Source organism: Anomaloglossus baeobatrachus, chromosome 2, assembly GCF_048569485.1.
Source record: "Anomaloglossus baeobatrachus isolate aAnoBae1 chromosome 2, aAnoBae1.hap1, whole genome shotgun sequence".
NCBI classification, from domain to species: domain Eukaryota; kingdom Metazoa; phylum Chordata; class Amphibia; order Anura; family Aromobatidae; genus Anomaloglossus; species Anomaloglossus baeobatrachus.
Window position 1 is genome coordinate 566,941,685 of NC_134354.1, and position 21,313 is coordinate 566,962,997.

General features: G+C 52.1%; 1 protein-coding gene across 1 annotated transcript in view; it reads right to left on the reverse strand.

Annotated features, from left to right (window-relative positions):
* The window catches only part of IPO5 (importin 5), a 187,682-nt gene that overhangs the window by 107,623 nt on the left and 58,746 nt on the right, over positions 1–21,313 (reverse strand). Inside the window, exons 11-12 of the mRNA XM_075336731.1 lie at positions 3,446–3,570; positions 1,488–1,577 (exon numbers count right to left, since the gene is read on the reverse strand). Of these exons, the coding sequence (XP_075192846.1) occupies positions 1,488–1,577; positions 3,446–3,570 (215 nt within the window). The remainder of the gene's footprint in view (positions 1–1,487; positions 1,578–3,445; positions 3,571–21,313) is intronic.

The window sequence follows — 21,313 nt, forward strand, 5'->3', positions numbered from 1 at the left end:
TTTCACAGCACTACCCATCCCATACTTTTGAAGTGGCAGCTGAAGATGGTGCATCAAACAGACTGAGGGAGCGGTAGCCAAACAAGAGTCATATACTGATAATATAGTGACTATACATTAGAAATATAGGGTAAAATTATATGGTGGGATAAGGAGTGGTGCTTTAGATCTTCAAGTGTTTCCTGTAGGATTTCTGACTCTTAAATTCATGGCTTTTATCCATCTATTCTGACAAGCTCTACACAGAAAAAAATGGAGATCTCACGTGAATGTAACTATTACACTCATCACAATGACAGGTTGTAAAAATATTTAAAGGGAATCTGTAATGTGGAAATATGCTATTAACTTGCAAATATGGGGTTAATCTGCAGGTTAATAACATTCTGAACCTGCCCGGCACCTGCATATTAAACCCTGCAGTCAAAAGGAAATTAACTGTTATCCTCCCAGCAGCATTTGGATGTCAGTCATGGGGGCGGCTCCTGTGTATGGAGAGCGGCGGCTTTAACCACGCCCTCTGCACTGACAAAGCCACTCCGCATTAGACCCGGCTGTCAGTGCAGAGGGCGTGGCTTTATTATTACCCTGTGATTAACATAACAGGACTAGAACTTGTGCACAGCAGTCCGACAAGCACCCTGCTGTGATTGATAACTCACAGCCAATGCACAATCTCTATTGAGAGCCCTTTATGGGTGGGGGAAGCTCCCTGAGCTCAGCTTCATGCTTAAAACTCAATTCTTTGATTGTGACAGAATGGCTGCACCCAGTAATCTAAGTGATACATCATTGCATTCAGAATCTCCTACATTTTGTTGCTGTCAGATTAGGTAGCAAAAACCTGCTGACAAGATTCTCTTTAGGCCGGTTTCACACATCCGGCATTTCGCTGGTTCTGGCGCACGCCAGTACAATATATACAGTACAGTGGCAGCGCTGTACTTTCCGGGTCACATGACAGCATGTGACTGGAGCTTGTCACGCTGCTACTGTACTGTATACACTGTACTGGCGTTCGTCGGAACCGGCAAACCCGCGAGAAGCCGGATGTGTGATTCTGGCCTTCAAATGCATCCAACTGTGGCTAAATTTTATTTTTTTGCAACTTCCACACTTGTCAGTACACTCTGTCACAGACTACACCGCTATTCAGTACTTAATAAAGTGGCTGGAGGAGGAGCATGTGACCAGATTTGTCAATCAACCTTGTCCAATAAAAGAAAATAAAGAAACATCTCAGATGGGAATCCGTTTCTCTATTGGAGGAGGATGATGATGGTGACAGGTCAGGTCACAAGCTGAATGGCAAACTTAAAAATACTGTAACTGCATCAATTTAAAAAAAAAAAAAATTAAAAGCCAGAGCTCCGTTAACAAAACAATTGAGCTACTTGATTATAAAATGTGGCTAAATCACGCACTCCAAATAGTAGTTTGCAAAACTATGAAAACCCACAGTTTATAACTTTCTATAAGCTTTTTACCTTTTCGTGAAACTTTTTCTGAAACGCAGGGCCAAAGTCTGTTGCCATTTGTCCAATAGCATTGCATGCAGCATAACGCACTCTGGGATGCTGGAAGGAAGACAAGCTACGGGTCAGTCAGGTTTCTGATACTTTACAGGGCATAAATTGTGACTACAGCAGGAAAAACAAAGGGGATGGAAAAAAAAAAAGTAGAGAGAAAACAAGCAGACTTTAAAGAGTTTCTGCAGTTGGACAAAAATGGGCCAAAAACTGTGTAAAACACCTAAGGGTATTTACACACTTGCGTTTTTTCCCTTCCGTCACAAATGCCCGGCCGCCGGCATGTGAGCGCTCAGCTGAGCGCCCGGCCGCCGGCATGTGAGCGCTCAGCTGAGCGCCCGGCCGCCGGCATGTGAGCGCGCTCAGCTGAGCGCCCGGCCGCCGGCATGTGAGCGCGCTCAGCTGAGCGCCCGGCCGCCGGCATGTGAGCGCGCTCAGCTGAGCGCCCGGCCGCCGGCATGTGAGCGCGCTCAGCTGAGCGCCCGGCCGCCGGCATGTGAGCGCGCTCAGCTGAGCGCCCGGCCGCCGGCATGTGAGCGCGCTCAGCTGAGCGCCCGGCCGCCGGCATGTGAGAGCGCTCAGCTGAGCGCCCGGCCGCCGGCATGTGAGAGCGCTCAGCTGAGCGCCCGGCCGCCGGCATGTGAGAGCGCTCAGCTGAGCGCCCGGCCGCCGGCATGTGAGAGCGCTCAGCTGAGCGCCCGGCCGCCGGCATGTGAGAGCGCTCAGCTGAGCGCCCGGCCGCCGGCATGTGAGAGCGCTCAGCTGAGCGCCCGGCCGCCGGCATGTGAGAGCGCTCAGCTGAGCGCCCGGCCGCCGGCATGTGAGAGCGCTCAGCTGAGCGCCCGGCCGCCGGCATGTGAGAGCGCTCAGCTGAGCGCCCGGCCGCCGGCATGTGAGCGCTCAGCTGAGCGCCCGGCCGCCGGCATGTGAGAGCGCTCAGCTGAGCGCCCGGCCGCCGGCATGTGAGAGCGCTCAGCTGAGCGCCCGGCCGCCGGCATGTGAGAGCGCTCAGCTGAGCGCCCGGCCGCCGGCATGTGAGAGCGCTCAGCTGAGCGCCCGGCCTCCGGCATGTGAGAGCGCTCAGCTGAGCGCCCGGCCGCCGGCATGTGAGAGCGCTCAGCTGAGCGCCCGGCAGCCGGCATGCGAGAGCGCTCAGCTGAGCGCCCGGCAGCCGGCATGCGAGAGCGCTCAGCTGAGCGCCCGGCAGCCGGCATGCGAGAGCGCTCAGCTGAGCGCCCGGCAGCCGGGTGATCAGCTGATTGTTCACAATAGTCTGCTGCCGGTAAAACTGTAAAGAGAAAAAAAAAAAAAAGCTTTGTTTTGTACGATCCATTGCATCCGTTGTTCCATTATATGCAACGCATCCGTTGCATCCGTCACACAACGCAATGCAACGGATGCCGTTCAACGCAAGTGTGAAACTAGCCTAAAATATTCTGAACAGTTACTCACCTGTCCCTGTGTCCAGTGTCAGATGCCACAGCTGCTTTGGTCCTGATGTTTTGGCTGCAGCAGTGAAGTTACATGAACAGTGTGTGCCATCGCTCTAGCCAGTCACCGAGCTCTATGCTCTGGACCGGAGCGCAGTGGTGTATGCGGTCAAATTGGGCACAGCTGCTGACCTCAGCTAGAGTCATGATACACCACCGCTGCAGCCGAAACACTGGAGCCGAAGCAGTGGCAGGGAGCCAGCACTGACCAAGGGAGGGCAAGTACCTGCTGAGTTTGTTGTTTTAGGCATTTCACATAGTTTGGGGCCAAGTTTTAAGAACATGCACAACCCATTTAATAGCCAAGGGGAATAAACGTTTACGAATTAATAATAAATTTTGCTAAAACTATATTTTCCATTTAACAAAAATTGAAGGGAAGTTTATACAGAAAGTTAAATGTGTTTAAAAACATTGACAATTTACCGGGTCTTGAAGAAAGAGCAATACAAAATTGACCATCTCATTAAGGATGCCCTCCATCTGCTGGTGACAACCTTCCCCAATGGCCGATAATGCCATTAGTCCAGCATGTCTGTATTTCCAGTCAGCTGCAGCAAAAAAAAAAAAAAAAAAAACATTACAAAGAAGGGAATTTTGTTTACTTACCGTAAATTCCTTTTCTTCTAGCTCCAATTGGGAGACCCAGACAATTGGGTGTATAGCTACTGCCTCCGGAGGCCACACAAAGCACTACACTTAAAAGTGTAAGGCCCCTCCCCTTCTGGCTATACACCCTCCCGTGGGATCACGGGCTCCTCAGTTTTAGTGCCAAAGCAAGAAGGAGGAAAGCCAATAACTGGTTTAAAAACAAATTCAATCCGAAGAAACATCGGAGAACTGAAACCAATCAACATGAACAACATGTGTACCCGAAAAAAACAAAAATCCCTAAGAAAACAGGGCGGGCGCTGGGTCTCCCAATTGGAGCTAGAAGAAAAGGAATTTACGGTAAGTAAACAAAATTCCCTTCTTTGTCGCTCCATTGGGAGACCCAGACAATTGGGACGTCCAAAAGCAGTCCCTGGGTGGGTAAAATAACCCTCGTGACAGGACCGTAAAACAGCCCTTTCCTACAGGTGGGCAACCGCCGCCTGAAGGACTTGTCTACCTAGGCTGGCGTCCGCCGAAGCGTAGGTATGCACCTGATAATGCTTGGTAAAAGTGTGCAGACTCGACCAGGTAGCCGCCTGGCACACCTGCTGAGCCGAAGCCTGGTGCCGTAATGCCCAGGACGCACCCACGGCTCTGGTAGAATGGGCCTTCAGCCCTGAGGGAACCGGAAGCCCAGCGGAACGGTAGGCTTCAAGAATTGGTTCCTTGATCCACCGAGCCAAGGTGGATTTGGAAGCTTGCGACCCTTTACGCTGACCAGCGACAAGGACAAAGAGTGCATCCGATCGGCGCAGGGGCGCCGTGCGGGAAATGTAGATTCTGAGTGCTCTCACTAGATCCAACAAATGCAAATCCTTTTCACATTGATGAACTGGATGAGGACACAAAGAAGGTAAGGAGATATCCTGATTGAGATGAAAGGGGGATACCACCTTAGGGAGAAACTCCGGAATCGGGCGCAGAACCACCTTGTCCTGGTGAATCACCAGGAAGGGAGATTTGCATGACAGCGCTGCTAGCTCGGACACTCTCCGAAGAGAGGTGACCGCTACAAGAAAAGTCACTTTCTGTGAAAGGCGAGAAAGGGAAACATCTCTCATAGGCTCGAAAGGCGGCTTCTGGAGAGCAATTAGAACCCTGTTCAGATCCCAGGGCTCTAACGGCCGCTTGTAAGGAGGGACGATATGACAAACCCCTTGCAGGAACGTGCGTACCTGAGGAAGTCGTGCTAGGCGCTTCTGAAAAAATACAGATAGCGCTGAGACCTGTCCTTTAAGGGAGCCTAGCGACAAACCTTTTTCCAAACCGGATTGTAGGAAGGAAAGAAAAGTAGGCAATGCAAATGGCCAGGGAGGAAATCCCTGAGCAGAACACCAAGATAAGAATATCTTCCACGTCCTGTGGTAGATCTTGGCGGAGGTTGGTTTTCTAGCCTGTCTCATGGTGGCAATGACCTCTTGAGATAACCCTGAGTACGCTAGGATCCAGGACTCAATGGCCACACAGTCAGGTTCAGGGCCGCAGAATTCCGATGGAAAAACGGCCCTTGAGATAGCAAGTCTGGTCGGTCTGGTAGCGCCCACGGTTGGCCTACCGTGAGGTGCCACAGATCCGGGTACCACGACCTCCTCGGCCAGTCTGGAGCGACGAGGATGGCGCGGTGGCAGTCGGACCTGATCTTGCGCAGCACTCTGGGCAACAGTGCCAGAGGAGGGAACACATAAGGTAGCCGGAACTGCGACCAATCTTGAACTAAGGCGTCCGCCAGAGCTCTGTGATCGTGAGACCGCGCCATGAAAGCTGGGACCTTGTTGTTGTGCCGGGACGCCATTAGGTCGACGTCCGGCATCCCCCAGCGGCGACAGATCTCCTGAAACACGTCCGGGTGAAGAGACCATTCCCCTGCGTCCATACCCTGGCGACTGAGAAAATCTGCTTCCCAGTTGTCCACGCCTGGGATGTGAACTGCGGATATGGTGGATGCCGTGTCTTCCACCCACGTCAGAATCCGCCGGACTTCCTGGAAGGCTTGCCGACTGCGTGTTCCTCCTTGGTGGTTGATGTATGCCACCGCTGTGGAGTTGTCCGACTGAATTCGGATCTGCTTGCCTTCCAGCCACTGCTGGAAGGCTTGTAGGGCAAGATACACTGCTCTGATTTCCAGAACATTGATCTGAAGGGTGGACTCTTGCTGAGTCCACGTACCCTGAGCCCTGTGGTGGAGAAAAACCGCTCCCCACCCTGACAGACTCGCGTCCGTCGTGACCACCGCCCAGGATGGGGGTAGGAAGGACTTTCCCTTTGACAAAGAGGTGGGAAGAAGCCACCACTGAAGAGATTCCTTGGCCGCCTGAGAAAGGGAGACGTTCCTGTCGAGGGACGTCGACTTCCCGTCCCATTGGCGGAGAATGTCCCATTGTAGTGGACGCAGATGAAACTGCGCGAAAGGGACTGCCTCCATTGCTGCTACCATCTTCCCTAGGAAGTGCATGAGGCGTCTCAAGGGGTGTGACTGGTCTTGAAGGAGAGATCGCACCCCTGTCTGTAGTGAACGCTGTTTGTCCAGCGGAAGCTTCACTATCGCTGAGAGAGTATGAAACTCCATGCCAAGATATGTTAGCGATTGGGTCGGGGTCAGATTTGACTTGGAAAAGTTGATGATCCACCCGAAACTCTGGAGAGTCTCCAGCGCAACGTTCAGGCTGTGTTGGCATGACCAGCAGATCGTCTAAGTAAGGGATCACGGAGTGTCCCTGAGAGTGCAGGACTGCTACTACTGCTGCCATGACCTTGGTGAAGGCCCGTGGGGCTGTCGCCAGACCGAAAGGCAGAGCTACGAACTGAAGGTGTTCGTCTCCTATCACGAAGCGTAGAAAACGCTGATGCTCTGGAGCAATCGGCACGTGGAGATAAGCATCCTTGATGTCTATTGATGCTAGGAAATCTCCTTGAGACATTGCGGCGATGACGGAGCGGAGGGATTCCATCCGGAACCGTCTGGTTTTCACGTACTTGTTGAGAAGTTTTAGGTCCAGAACGGGACGGAAAGATCCGTCCTTTTTTGGTACCACAAACAAATTGGAGTAAAAACCGTGACCTTGCTCCTGAAGAGGAACCGGGATCACCACTCCTTCTGCCTTTAGAGTGCACACCGCTTGCAGAAGAGCATCGGCTCGGTCGGGAGGCGGAGACGTTCTGAAGAATCGAGTTGGAGGACGAGAACTGAACTCTATCCTGTACCCGTGGGACAGAATGTCTCTCACCCAACGGTCTTGGACCTGTGGCAGCCAAACGTCGCCAAAGCGGGAGAGCCTGCCACCGACCGAGGATGCGGAGAGAGGAGGCCGAAAGTCATGAGGAAGCCGCCTTGGTAGCGGGTCTTCCGGCTGTCTTTTTTGGGCGTGACTGAGCCCGCCAAGAATCTGAGCTCCTCTGATCCTTTTGAGTCCTTTTGGACGAGGAGAATTGGGACCTGCCCGAGCCTCGAAAGGACCGAAACCCCGACTGTCCCCTCCTCTGTTGGGATTTGGTTTGTCTGGGCTGAGGTAAGGATGAATCCTTACCCTTGGACTGCTTAATGATTTCATCCAAACGCTCACCAAACAGTCGATCACCAGAAAATGGCAGACTGGTTAAGCACTTTTTGGACGCAGAATCTGCCTTCCATTCCCTTAACCATAAGGCTCTGCGTAGAACCACGGAGTTGGCTGACGCCACTGCCGTACGGCTCGTAGAGTCCAGGACAGCATTAATCGCGTAAGACGCAAATGCAGACATTTGAGAGGTTAAGGATGCCACCTGCGGAACAGATGTACGTGTGACCGTGTCAATCTGTGTAAGACCAGCTGAAATAGCCTGGAGTGCCCATACGGCTGCGAATGCTGGAGCAAACGACGCGCCGATAGCTTAATAGATGGATTTCAACCAGAGCTCCATCTGTCTGTCCGTGGCACCTTTAAGTGCAGCCCCATCCTCCACTGCAACTATGGATCTAGCCGCAAGCCTGGAGATAGGGGGATCCACCTTGGGACACTGGGTCCAGCCTTTGACCATGTCAGGGGGAAAGGGATAACGTGTATCCTTAATCCGTTTGGAGAAACGCTTATCTGGGTAAGCGTGGTGTTTCTGGACTGCCTCTTTAAAGTCAGAATGGTCCAGAAAAGTACTTAATTTGCGCTTGGGATACCTGAAATGGAATTTCTCCTGCTGTGAAGCTGACTCCTCCACCGGAGGAGCTGGGGGAGAAATATCCAACATTCTATTGATGGACGCTATAAGATCATTCACTATGGCGTCACCATCAGGCGTAACCAAATTGAGAGCGGTCTCAGGATCAGAATCCTGATCAGCTACCTCCGCCTCATCACACAGAGAGTCCTCCTGCTGGGACCCTGACCAGTGTGATGAAGTCGAGGGCCGCTCATAGCGAGCTCGCTTAGGCTGTCTGGGACTGTCGTCCGTGTCAGAGCCTTCACCCTGGGATGCATGGGACACCCCCGGAGCCCGGAGCTGTTCCAACTGAGGGGGACCAGGGAGCAATGAGTCAACAGTGCCCCTGGTCTGAGATACTGGTCTAGACTGCAAAGTTTCTAGAATTTTAGTCATAGTCACAGACAATCTATCAGCAAAAACTGCAAACTCTGTCCCCGTCACCTGGACAGTATTCACAGGTGGTTCTCCCTGGGTCACCTCTAGCAGAGGCCCCGGCCGAGCAGTTGCCACAGGGGCCGAGCACTGCACACAATGGGGGTCAGTGGAACCTGCAGGTAGAGTAGCCTCACATGCGATGCAAGCAGCATAGAAAGCCTGTGCCTTGGCACCCTTGCTTTTTGCGGATGACATGCTGTTGTCTCCTCTGAGCAATATAGGAGGGTATATAGCCAAGAATCACTAGCGACCGTACAGTGCAATGTATAGCATGCAAGCATAAAAATACAAATGTACACTTCGGCACTAAGTGGGGTCAGCACCAGAGGTGCCGCTTACCGCCCGCTCAAACGCGGGTGTGTGGTCGCCAGAATCCCGTGTCTGGGTCTCCCAGAACCTGTCTCCCCTCTCCAGCTCAGACTGCACACAGGAATGGCTGCCGGCGTTCTGTGAAGAGGGGCGGACCGTGGGCGTGCCGCAAAGTGCGGGAAACTGGCGTCCCACTGTGCCCAGTGTGAGGGCTGGAGTATGTAAATAGACTCCAGCCCTCTGCGCTGACATTCTGTACAGCGTCCCGCCCTTCCCCTGACTGGCAGGCCTGTGGGCGGGAACGAAACGAAACTAGGCCGCAAAAGCCGGGGACTCGATTAATAAGCGCGGCCGTCATACATGCACGGCCAGCGCGGAAGTCCCCGGCGCACTACAAGTCCCAGCCGCGCCGCAGCAAACTAACAGCAGCGGCCGGCGCGGCAGTTCGCAATACATAGACTCACTCAGCAGAATCTATTGATTAAAATCAATTTTTGAAATAAACTTTATTTGTGGGGAAACCTCTTTAATGATTCCAAAACTGTAATGTGAGAATGTACAGCTCAATAGTGAACATTATATCAACAAAATAGTAAAAGTCAAGCGAAAGAAGGGAATTTTGTTACTTACCGTAAATTCCTTTTCTTCTAGCTCTTATTGGGAGACCCAGACGATTGGGGTATAGCTACTGCCCTCTGGAGGCCACACAAAGCACTACATTAAAAGTGCAAGGCCCCTCCCCCTCTGGCTATACCCCCCCCGTGGTATCACGGGTTCTCCAGTTTTAGTGCCAAAGCAAGAAGGAGGAAGCCAATAACTGGTTTAAACAAATTAACTCCGAATAACATCGGAGAACTGAAAAACCGTTCAACATGAACAACATGTGTACCCGCAAACAACAAAAAAACATCCCGAAGGACAACAGGGCGGGTGCTGGGTCTCCCAATAAGAGCTAGAAGAAAAGGAATTTACGGTAAGTAACAAAATTCCCTTCTTCTTCAGCGCTCTATTGGGAGACCCAGACGATTGGGACGTCCAAAAGCTGTCCCTGGGTGGGTAAAGAAATACCTCATGTTAGAGCTGCAAAACAGCCCTCCCCTACGGGGGTGTCACTGCCGCCTGCAGGACTCTTCTACCTAAGCTGGCATCCGCCGAAGCATAGGTATGCACCTGATAATGCTTGGTGAAAGTGTGCAGACTGGACCAGGTAGCTGCCTGGCACACCTGTTGAGCCGAAGCCTGGTGACGTAATGCCCAGGACGCACCCACGGCTCTGGTTGAGTGGGCTTTTAGCCCTGAAGGAACCGGAAGCCCCGCAGAACGGTAGGCCTCTAGAATTGGTTCTTTGATCCATCGAGCCAGGGTGGCTTTAGAAGCCTGCAACCCCTTGCGCGGACCAGCGACAAGGACAAAAAGTGCATCGGCACGGCGCATGGGCGCCGTGCGGGAAATGTAGATTCTGAGTGCTCTCACCAGATCTAGCAAACGTAAGTCCTTTTCATACCGGTGAACCGGATGAGGACAAAAAGAAGGCAAGGATATATCCTGATTAAGATGAAAAGAGGATACGACCTTAGGGAGAAACTCCGGAATAGGGCGCAGCACTACCTTGTCCTGGTGGAACACCAGGAAGGGAGCCTTGGATGACAGAGCTGCCAGCTCAGACACTCGCCGAAGCGATGTGATCGCAACAAGAAACGCCACTTTCTGTGACAGCCGAGAAAAGGAAACTTCCTTCAGAGGCTCGAAGGGCGGCTTCTGGAGAGCAACTAGTACCCTGTTCAGATCCCATGGATCTAACGGCCGCTTGTACGGGGGCACAATATGACAGACCCCCTGCAGGAACGTGCGCACCTTAGAAAGACGTGCTAGACGCTTCTGAAAAAACACGGATAGTGCCGAAACTTGCCCTTTAAGGGAGCTGAGCGACAAGCCCTTTTCTAACCCCGATTGCAGGAAGGAAAGAAACTTGGGCAATGCAAATGGCCAGGGAGACACTCCCTGAGCAGAGCACCAGGATAAGAAAATCTTCCACGTTCTGTGGTAGATCTTAGCCGAATTCGACTTTCTAGCTTGTCTCATTGTGGCAACGACTCCTTGAGATAATCCTGCAGATGCTAGGATCCAGGACTCAATGGCCACACAGTCAGGTTCAGGGCCGCAGAATTCTGATGGAAAAACGGCCCTTGGGACAGTAAGTCTGGTCGGTCTGGCAGTGACCACGGTCGACCGATCGTGAGATGCCACAGATCCGGATACCACGACCTCCTCGGCCAGTCTGGAGCGACGAGTATGATGCGGCTGCACTCGGATCTGATCTTGCGTAGCACTCTGGGCAAGAGCGCCAGAGGCGGAAACACGTATGGGAGCTGAAACTGCGACCAATCTTGAACCAAGGCGTCTGCCGCCAGAGCTCTTTGATCGCGCGACCTCGCCATGAATGCCGGGACCTTGTTGTTGTGCCGAGATGCCATTAGGTCGACGTCCGGCACTCCCCAGCGGCGACAGATTTCCTGAAACACGTCCGGGTGAAGGGACCATTCCCCTGCGTCCATGCCCTGGCGACTGAGGAAGTCTGCTTCCCAGTTTTCTACGCCTGGGATGTGAACCGCGGATATGGTGGATGCTCTGTCCTCCACCCACATTAGAATGCGCCGGACTTCTTGGAAGGCTTGCCGACTGCGTGTCCCTCCTTGGTGGTTGATGTATGCCACCGCTGTGGAGTTGTCCGATTGGATTCGGATCTGCTTTCCTTCCAGCCACTGTTGGAAGGCCAGTAGAGCAAGATACACTGCTCTGATCTCCAGAACATTGATCTGAAAGGTGGACTCCTGCGGAGTCCACGTCCCCTGAGCCCTGTGGTGGAGAAATACTGCTCCCCACCCTGACAGACTCGCATCTGTCGTGACTACTGCCCAGGATGGGGGCAGGAAGGATCTTCCCTGAGACAATGAGGTGGGAAGGAGCCACCATTGTAGGGAGTCCTTGGCCGTCTGGGAAAGCGAGACTTTCCTGTCCAGGGACGTTGACTTCCCGTCCCATTGGCGGAGAATGTCCCATTGAAGTGGGCGCAGATGAAACTGCGCAAAGGGAACTGCTTCCATGGCTGCCACCATCTTCCCTAGGAAATGCATGAGGCGCCGCAAGGGATGCAACTGGCCCTGCAGAAGAGATTGCACCCCTGTCTGTAGTGACCGCTGCTTGTTCAGCGGAAGCTTCACTATCGCTGCTAGAGTATGAAACTCCATGCCAAGATACGTTAGTGATTGAGTCGGTGATAGGATCGACTTTGGAAAGTTGATGATCCATCCGAAAGACTGTAGGGTCTCCAGCGTAGCATTCAGGCTGCGCTGACATGCCTCTTGAGAGGGAGCTTTGACCAATAAATCGTCTAGGTAAGGGATCACCGAGTGTCCCTGAGAGTGCAAGACTGCTACCACCGCCGCCATGACCTTGGTGAAGACCCGTGGGGCTGTCGCCAGACCAAATGGCAGAGCTACGAACTGAAAATGGTCGTCTCCTATCACAAAACGTAGAAAACGTTGATGTTCTGTAGCAATTGGCACGTGGAGATAAGCATCTTTGATGTCTATTGAGGCAAGGAAGTCTCCTCTGGACATTGAGGCAATGACAGAACGCAGGGTTTCCATCCGGAACTTCCTGGCGTGCACATGTTTGTTGAGCCGTTTTAGGTCCAGAACAGGACGGAACGAGCCGTCCTTTTTTGGAACCACAAAGAGATTGGAGTAAAACCCTTGCCCTTGTTCCTGAGGAGGGACTGGGATCACCACTCCTTCCGCTCTTAGGGAGTCCACCGCCTGCAGCAGAGCATCTGCTCGGTCTGGATGTGGGGAGGTTCTGAAGAACCGAGCTGGAGGACGAGAATTGAACTCGATTCTGTACCCGCGAGACAAAATGTCCGTCACCCACCGGTCTTTGACCTGTGACATCCAAATGCCGGAAAAGCGGGAGAGCCTGCCCCCGACCGGCGATGCGGAGGGAGGGGGCTGAAAGTCATGAGGTAGCCGCTTTGGAAGTGGTACCTCCATTTGCTTTCTTGGGGCGCGTGTGAGCCCGCCACGAATCTGAGTTTCTTTGCGTCCTCTGAGTCCCTTTGGACGAGGTAAACGGTGTCTTGCCCGAACCTCGAAAGGACTGAAACCTCTGCTGCCACTTTTTCTGCTGAGGTTTGGTTGTTCTGGGTTGTGGTAAAGAGGAGTCTTTACCCTTGGACTGCTTAATGATATCAGCCAATGGCTCGCCAAACAGTCTCTCTCTAGATAAAGGCAAACTGGTTAAACATTTTTTGGAACCAGCATCTGCTTTCCAGTCCTTTAACCACAAGGCTCTGCGCAAAACTACCGAATTGGCGGACGCCATTGAGGTGCGACTGGTAGATTCTAGGACCGCATTGATAGCGTAAGACGCAAACGCCGACATCTGCGTGGTAAGGTGCGCCACTTGCGGCACTGCTGGATGTATGATAGCATCCACTTTTGCTAAGCCAGCTGAAATAGCCTGGAGTGCCCATACGGCTGCGAATGCCGGAGCAAACGACGCGCCGATAGCTTCATAGACAGATTTTAACCAAAGGTCCATCTGTCTGTCATTGGCATCTTTAAGCGAAGCGCCATCCTCCACTGCAACTATGGACCTAGCTGCGAGTTTGGAAATCGGGGGGTCTACCTTTGGACACTGTGTCCAGCGCTTGACCACCTCAGGGGGGAAAGGGAAACGCGTATCTTTAGATCGTTTAGAGAAACGCCTTTCTGGGTGAGCGTCGTGCTTCTGGATTGATTCTCTGAAGTCAGCGTGATCCAACAAAGCACTCAATTTACGCTTGGGATAAAGGAAACGAAACTTCTCCTGCTCCGCAGCCGCCTCTTCTGCTGAAGGGGCTGGGGGAGAAATATCCAACAGCCTATTGATGGCTGAGATAAGGTCGTTTACCATGGCATCCCCATCAGGGGTATCCAGGTTGAGAGGGGTTCCAGGAATGGATTCCTGATCACTCTCATCAGACACATCACAGGGAGACTGATTGCGCTGAGACCCTGAGCAGTGTGATGACGTCGAGGGTCTTTCCCAGCGAGCTCGCTTAGGGTGGCTGGGGCTATCATCTGAGTCATAATCCTCGGCCTGTGAAGCCGGGGACCCCCCTGTGGGCTGGATTAATTCCAAATGAGGGGGACCTGAGGACAGAGGCCTCGCCGTGCCCAAAGACTGAGCCCCATGCATAGATTGCAAGGTTTCAAGGATTTTTGCCATAGACACAGACATATTATCAGCAAAAACTGCAAAGTCTGTCCCTGTCACCGGGGCAGAACTTACAAGCGTCTCAGCCTGGGTCACTACCTCTCCTGACTCCGGCTGGCGAAGCAGCACCGGGTCGGAGCATTGCACACAATGGGGGTCATCGGAGCCTGCTGGTAGATTAGCCCCACATGCAGCACACGCAGTATACACAGCCCTAGCCTTGGCAGCCTTGCGTTTTGAGGATGGCATGTTGTTGCTTCCACAGAGGGATCTGGGAGATGCAGCCAGAAGCGACCTCACAGTGCAAGAAATACAATATCTCTATATCCTACACAGTACACCGATACACCGTGAGGCACTAGAGGGACCAGCACAGAAAAATCGCTTACCGCCCGCTTAAAAAGCGGGTGTGTGGTCGCCAGATAGCCCCTAGTCCAGGTCTCCCAGAGCCTTGCGTCCTTCCTCCAGCCAGACTGCATGTAATGGCTGCCGGCGTCCTGAGAGAGAAGGGGGGCGGGCCCTGGGCGTTCCTGGCTAAGAGCGGGAAGCCTGCTTCCCTCTGTGCCTAGTGTGAGGGCTGGAGCATGTAAATCAGGCTCCAGCCCTCGTCGCTGCTAGCGAACAGCGTCTCTCCCCTACCCTGAATGACAGGGTGGGGGCGGGAACGAATCGGAGCTGCCGGCGTCCTAGGCCCAAAAAGCCGGGGACTCAATTTATAACCGCCGCCGCCGTAAAAGCGCGGACGGCGGATCCCCGGCGCACCACAAGTCACAGCAGCGCCGCCCGGTCCAGAGGGGGTCGGCGCTGCGTTCCCATACACAAAAAATCCCCCAGTAATCTGTAGGGACACTAACTCCAACGTTGCGGTCCCCGGCGCACTACAACACCCAGCCAGCCCGGAGTGTGTCTGTGCCTGCCGGGGACACAGAGTACCTGTATGATGCAGGGCCTGTCCCTGATCGTACTCCTGCTCCGTCTCCATCAGGTTCTAATGGGTCTGTGGATGGAGCCCGGCGTCAGAGCTGAGAGGCCGGCAGGATCCCACTTCCACAGAGCCCTACCAGGGGATGTGGAAGGAAAACAGCATGTCAGGCTCCAGCCCTGTACCAGCAATAGGTACCTCAACCTTACAACACCATCCAGGGGTGAGAAGGGAGCATGCTGGGGACACTATATGTGTCCTCTTTTCTTCCATCCGAAATAGTCAGCAGCTACTGCTGACTAAAATCTGTGGAGCTATGCATGGAATGTCTGACCTCCTTCGCACACAAAGCTAAAACTGGAGAACCCGTGATACCACGGGGGGGGTATAGCCAGAGGGGGAGGGGCCTTGCACTTTTAATGTAGTGCTTTGTGTGGCCTCCAGAGGGCAGTAGCTATACCCCAATCGTCTGGGTCTCCCAATAGAGCGCTGAAGAAATAACACCCACGAGTTTCAGTAAACTCATTCTACTGGTTACACAGCCACAGTCTGGAAAGGCCAAAGTCTGATTAGCAATATGTATAGGCTCTGCACCTTTGTTCACCATGGCAGCTCGATAACCATCTCTCTCATCCGTAGCCATCCCCTTTCTAGTGTTTTGTAGGTAAATGCCTTTCCTTGTCGCTCCATTGGGAGACCCAGACAATTGGGTGTATAGCTACTGCCTCCGGAGGCCACACAAAGCATTACACTTAAAAGTGTAAGGCCCCTCCCCTTCTGCCTATACACCCCCCGTGGGATCACGGGTTCCTCAGTTTTAGTGCCAAAGCAAGAAGGAGGAAAGCCAATAACTGGTTTAAGAACAAATTCAATCCGAAGGAACATCGGAGAACCGAAACCATTCAACATGAACAACATGTGTACCCGAAGACACAAAAATCCCTAAGCAAACAGGGCGGGTGCTGGGTCTCCCAATTGGAGCTAGAAGAAAAGGAATTTACGGTAAGTAAACAAAATTCCCTTCTTCTTTGTCGCTCCTAATTGGGAGACCCAGACAATTGGGACGTCCAAAAGCAGTCCCTGGGTGGGTATAATAACCCCTCGTGATAGGACCGTAAAAACAGCCCTACCCTACAGGTGGGCCGTCGCCGCCTGAAGGACTTGTCTACCTAGGCTGGCGTCCGCCGAAACGTAGGTATGCACTTGACAGTGTTTGGTAAAAGTGTGCAGACTCGACCAGGTAGCCGCCTGGCACACCTGCTGAGCCGTAGCCTGGTGTCGTAATGCCCAGGACGCACCCACGGCTCTGGTAGAATGGGCCTTCAGCCCTGAGGGAACCGGAAGCCCAGCAGAACGGTAGGCTTCAAGAATTGGTTCCTTGATCCACCGAGCTAGGGTGGATTGGAAGCTTGCGACCCTTTGCGCTGACCAGCGACAAGGACAAAGAGTGCATCCGAGCGGCGCCGTGCGGGAAATGTAGATCCTGAGTGCTCTCACGAGATCCAACAAATGCAAATCCTTTTCAATTGATGAACTGGATGAGGGCACAAGGAAGGCAAGGAGATATCCTGATTAAGATGAAACGGGGATACCACCATAGGGAGAAACTCCGGAATAGGGCGCAAAACCACCTTGTCCTGGTGAATCACCAGGAAGGGAGATTTGCATGACAGCGCTGCTAGCTCGGACACTCTCCGGAGAGACGTGACCGCTACTAGAAAGGCCACTTTCTGTGAAAGGCGAGAAAGGGAAACATCCCTCATAGGCTCGAAAGGCGGCTTCTGAAGAACAATTAGAACCCTGTTCCGATCCCAGGGCTCTAACGGCCGCTTGTAAGGAGGGACGATATGACAGACCCCATGCGGGAACGTGCGTACCTGAGGAAGTCGTGCTGGGCGCTTCTGAAAAAATACAGATAGCGCTGAGACTTGCCCCTTGAGGGAGCTGAGCGACAAACCTTTTTCCAACCCGGATTGCAGGAAGGAAAGAAAAGTAGGCAAACTAAATAGCCAGGGAGAGACTCCCTGAGCAGAGCACCAAGACAAGAATATTTTCCACGTCCTGTGGTATATCTTGGCGCAGGTAGGTTCTCAGGCCTGTCTCATGGTGGCCAGGGCTGTGGAGTCGGTAAGCCAAACCTTCGACTCCGACTCCTCAAATTCTCTTGCACCGACTCCGACTCCTCAAATTCTCTTGCACCGACTCCGACTCCTCAAATTCTCTTGCACCGGCTCCGACTCCTCAAATTCTCTTGCACCGGCTCCGACTCCTCAAATTCTCTTGCACCGGCTCCGACTCCTCAAATTCTCTTGCACCTGCTCAGACTCCTCAAATTCTCTTGCACCTGCTCAGACTCCTCAAATTCTCTTGCACCTGCTCAGACTCCTCAAATTCTCTTGCACCTGCTCAGACTCCTCAAATTCTCTTGCACCGGCTCAGACTCCTCAAATTCTCTTGCACCGGCTCAGACTCCTCAAATTCTCTTGCACCGACTCAGACTCCTCAAATTCTCTTGCACCGACTCAGACTCCTCAAATTCTCTTGCACCGACTCAGACTCCTCAAATTCTCTTGCACCGACTCAGACTCCTCAAATTCTCTTGCACCGACTCAGACTCCTCAAATTCTCTTGCACCGACTCAGACTCCTCAAATTCTCTTGCACCGACTCAGACTCCTCAAATTCTCTTGCACCGACTCAGACTCCTCAAATTCTCTTGCACCGACTCAGACTCCTCAAATTCTCTTGCACCGACTCAGACTCCTCAAATTCTCTTGCACCGACTCAGACTCCTCAAATTCTCTTGCACCGACTCAGACTCCTCAAATTCTCTTGCACCGACTCAGACTCCTCAAATTCTCTTGCACCGACTCAGACTCCTCAAATTCTCTTGCACCGACTCAGACTCCTCAAATTCTCTTGCACCGACTCAGACTCCTCAAATTCTCTTGCACCGACTCAGACTCCTCAAATTCTCTTGCACCGACTCAGACTCCTCAAATTCTCTTGCACCGACTCAGACTCCTCAAATTCTCTTGCACCGACTCAGACTCCTCAAATTCTCTTGCACCGACTCAGACTCCTCAAATTCTCTTGCACCGACTCAGACTCCTCAAATTCTCTTGCACCGACTCAGACTCCTCAAATTCTCTTGCACCGACTCAGACTCCTCAAATTCTCTTGCACCGACTCAGACTCCTCAAATTCTCTTGCACCGACTCAGACTCCTCAAATTCTCTTGCACCGACTCAGACTCCTCAAATTCTCTTGCACCGACTCAGACTCCTCAAATTCTCTTGCACCGACTCAGACTCCTCAAATTCTCTTGCACCGACTCAGACTCCTCAAATTCTCTTGCACCGACTCAGACTCCTCAAATTCTCTTGCACCGACTCAGACTCCTCAAATTCTCTTGCACCGACTCAGACTCCTCAAATTCTCTTGCACCGACTCAGACTCCTCAAATTCTCTTGCACCGACTCAGACTCCTCAAATTCTCTTGCACCGACTCAGACTCCTCAAATTCTCTTGCACCGACTCAGACTCCTCAAATTCTCTTGCACCGACTCAGACTCCTCAAATTCTCTTGCACCGACTCAGACTCCTCAAATTCTCTTGCACCGACTCAGACTCCTCAAATTCTCTTGCACCGACTCAGACTCCTCAAATTCTCTTGCACCGACTCAGACTCCTCAAATTCTCTTGCACCGACTCAGACTCCTCAAATTCTCTTGCACCGACTCAGACTCCTCAAATTCTCTTGCACCGACTCAGACTCCTCAAATTCTCTTGCACCGACTCAGACTCCTCAAATTCTCTTGCACCGACTCAGACTCCTCAAATTCTCTTGCACCGACTCAGACTCCTCAAATTCTCTTGCACCGACTCAGACTCCTCAAATTCTCTTGCACCGACTCAGACTCCTCAAATTCTCTTGCACCGACTCAGACTCCTCAAATTCTCTTGCACCGACTCAGACTCCTCAAATTCTCTTGCACCGACTCAGACTCCTCAAATTCTCTTGCACCGACTCAGACTCCTCAAATTCTCTTGCACCGACTCAGACTCCTCAAATTCTCTTGCACCGACTCAGACTCCTCAAATTCTCTTGCACCGACTCAGACTCCGACTCCGACTCCGACTCCGACTCCGACTCCGACTCCGACTCCGACTCCGACTCCGACTCCGACTCCGACTCCGACTCCGACTCCGACTCCGACTCCGACTCCGACTCCGACTCCGACTCCTACATATATTGCTTATAGTTAGGTGAAAAATTTATTGTAGTACATGAATATGTGTATGTGAACATTAGACATTTAATAATTTTTATGATACAATAATCAAGATATTTGGATAGAACATAAAATATATTTATTGGATACAACTTTAGAACACAAAAAACTGTAATAAATTGTAAATATGTAATACACTATGTAATATACAGTAGATTACATATATATCTTGTGTGTGTATATACACTGTGTATATATATATATATAATATTACATATTTACAATTTATTAGTTTTTTGTGTTCTAAAGTTGTATCCAATAAATATTTTATGTTCTATCCAAATATCTTGATTATTGTATCATAAAAACAATTAAATGTCTGATGTTCACATTATACTACAATAAATTTTTCACTTAAATATAAGCATTATACTAAATGTTATTATTTAGTAAAATATTCAGCACATTCTGCATTGCACTCCTGTCCCCAATTTATTATATATTTTAGGAGTCGGAGCATTTTATACCGACTCCAACTCCGACTCCGACTCCACCAAAATGAGCTCCGACTCCGACTCCACGACTCCGACTCCGACTCCACAGCCCTGATGGTGGCCATGACCTCTTGAGACAATCCTGAACCCGCTAGGATCCAGGACTCAATGGCCATACAGTCAGGTTCAGGGCCGCAGAATTCTGATGGAAAAAACGTCCCTTGAGACAGCAAGTCTGGTCGGTCTGGTAGTGCCCACGGTTGGCCTACCGCGAGGTGCCACAGATCCGGGTACCACGACCTCCTTGGCCAGTCTGGAGCGACGAGGATGGTGCGGCGGCAGTCGGACCTGATCTTGCGCAGCACTCTGGGCAACAGAGCCAGAGGTGGAAACACATAAGGAAGCCGGAACTGCGACCAATCTTGAACTAAGGCATCTGCCGCCAGAGCTCGGTGATCGTGAGACCGTGCCATGAAAACTGGGACCTTGTTGTTGTGCCGGGACGCCATTAGGTCGACGTCCGGCATCTCCCAGCGGCGACAGATCTCTTAAAACACGTCCGTGTGAAGAGACCATTCCCCTGCGTCCATACCCTGGCGACTGAGGAAGTCTGAACTGCGGATATGGTGGAGGCCGTGGCTTCCACCCACGTCAGAATCCGCCTGACTTCCTGGAAGGCTTGCCGACTGCGATTTCCTCCTTGGTGGTTGATGTATGCCACCGCTGTGGAGTTGTCTGACTGAATACGGATCTGCTTGCCTTCCAGCCACTGCTGGAAGGCTGGTAGGGCAAGATACACTGCTCTGATCTCCAGAACGTTGATCTGAAGAGTGGACTCTTGCTGAGTCCACATACCTTGAGCCCTGTGGTGGAGAAAGACTGCTCCCCACCCTGACAGACTCGCATCTGTCGTCACTACCGCTCAGGATGGAGGTAGGAAGGATTTCCCCTTTCGACAATGAGGTGGGAAGCAGCCACCATCGAAGAGAATCCTTGGCCGCCTGAGAGAGAGAGACGTTGCTGTCGAGGGACGTCGACCTCCCGTCCCATTGGCAGAGAATGTCCCATTGTAGTGGACGCAGAAGAAACTGCGCGAAAGGGACTGCCTCTATTGCTGCCACCACCTTCCCTAGGAAGTGCATGAGGCGTCTCAAGGGGTGTGACTGACCTTGAAGGAGAGATTGCACCCCTGTCTGCAATGGACGCTATTTGACAAGCGGAAGCTTCACTACCGCTGAGAGAGTATGAAACTCCATGCCAAGAGATGTTATCGACTGGGTCGGGGTTAGATTCGACTTGGAAAGTTGATGATCCACCCGAAACCCTGGAGGGTCTCCAGCGCCACGTTCAGGCTGTGTTGGCATGCCTCTTGAGAAGGCGCCTTGACCAGCAGATCGTCTAAGTAAGGGATCACGGAGTGTCCCTGAGAGTGTAGGACTGCAACTACAGCTGCCATGACTTTGGTGAAGACCCGTGGGGCTGACGCCAGACGAAAAGGCAGGGCTACGAACTGAAGGTGTTAGTCTCCTATAATGAATCGTAGAAAACGCTGATGCTCTGGAGCAATCGGTACGTGGAGATAAGCATCCTTGATGTCTATCGATGCTAGGAAATCTCCTTGAGACATTGCGGCGATGACGGATCGGAGAGATTCCATCCGGAACCGTCTGGTTCTCACGTGGATGTTGAGAAGTTTTAGGTCCAGAACGGGACGGAAAGACCCGTCCTTTTTTGGTACCACAAACAAATTGGAGTAAAAACCGTGACCTTGCTCTTGAAGGGGAACAGGGATCACCACTCCTTCCGCCTTTAGAGTG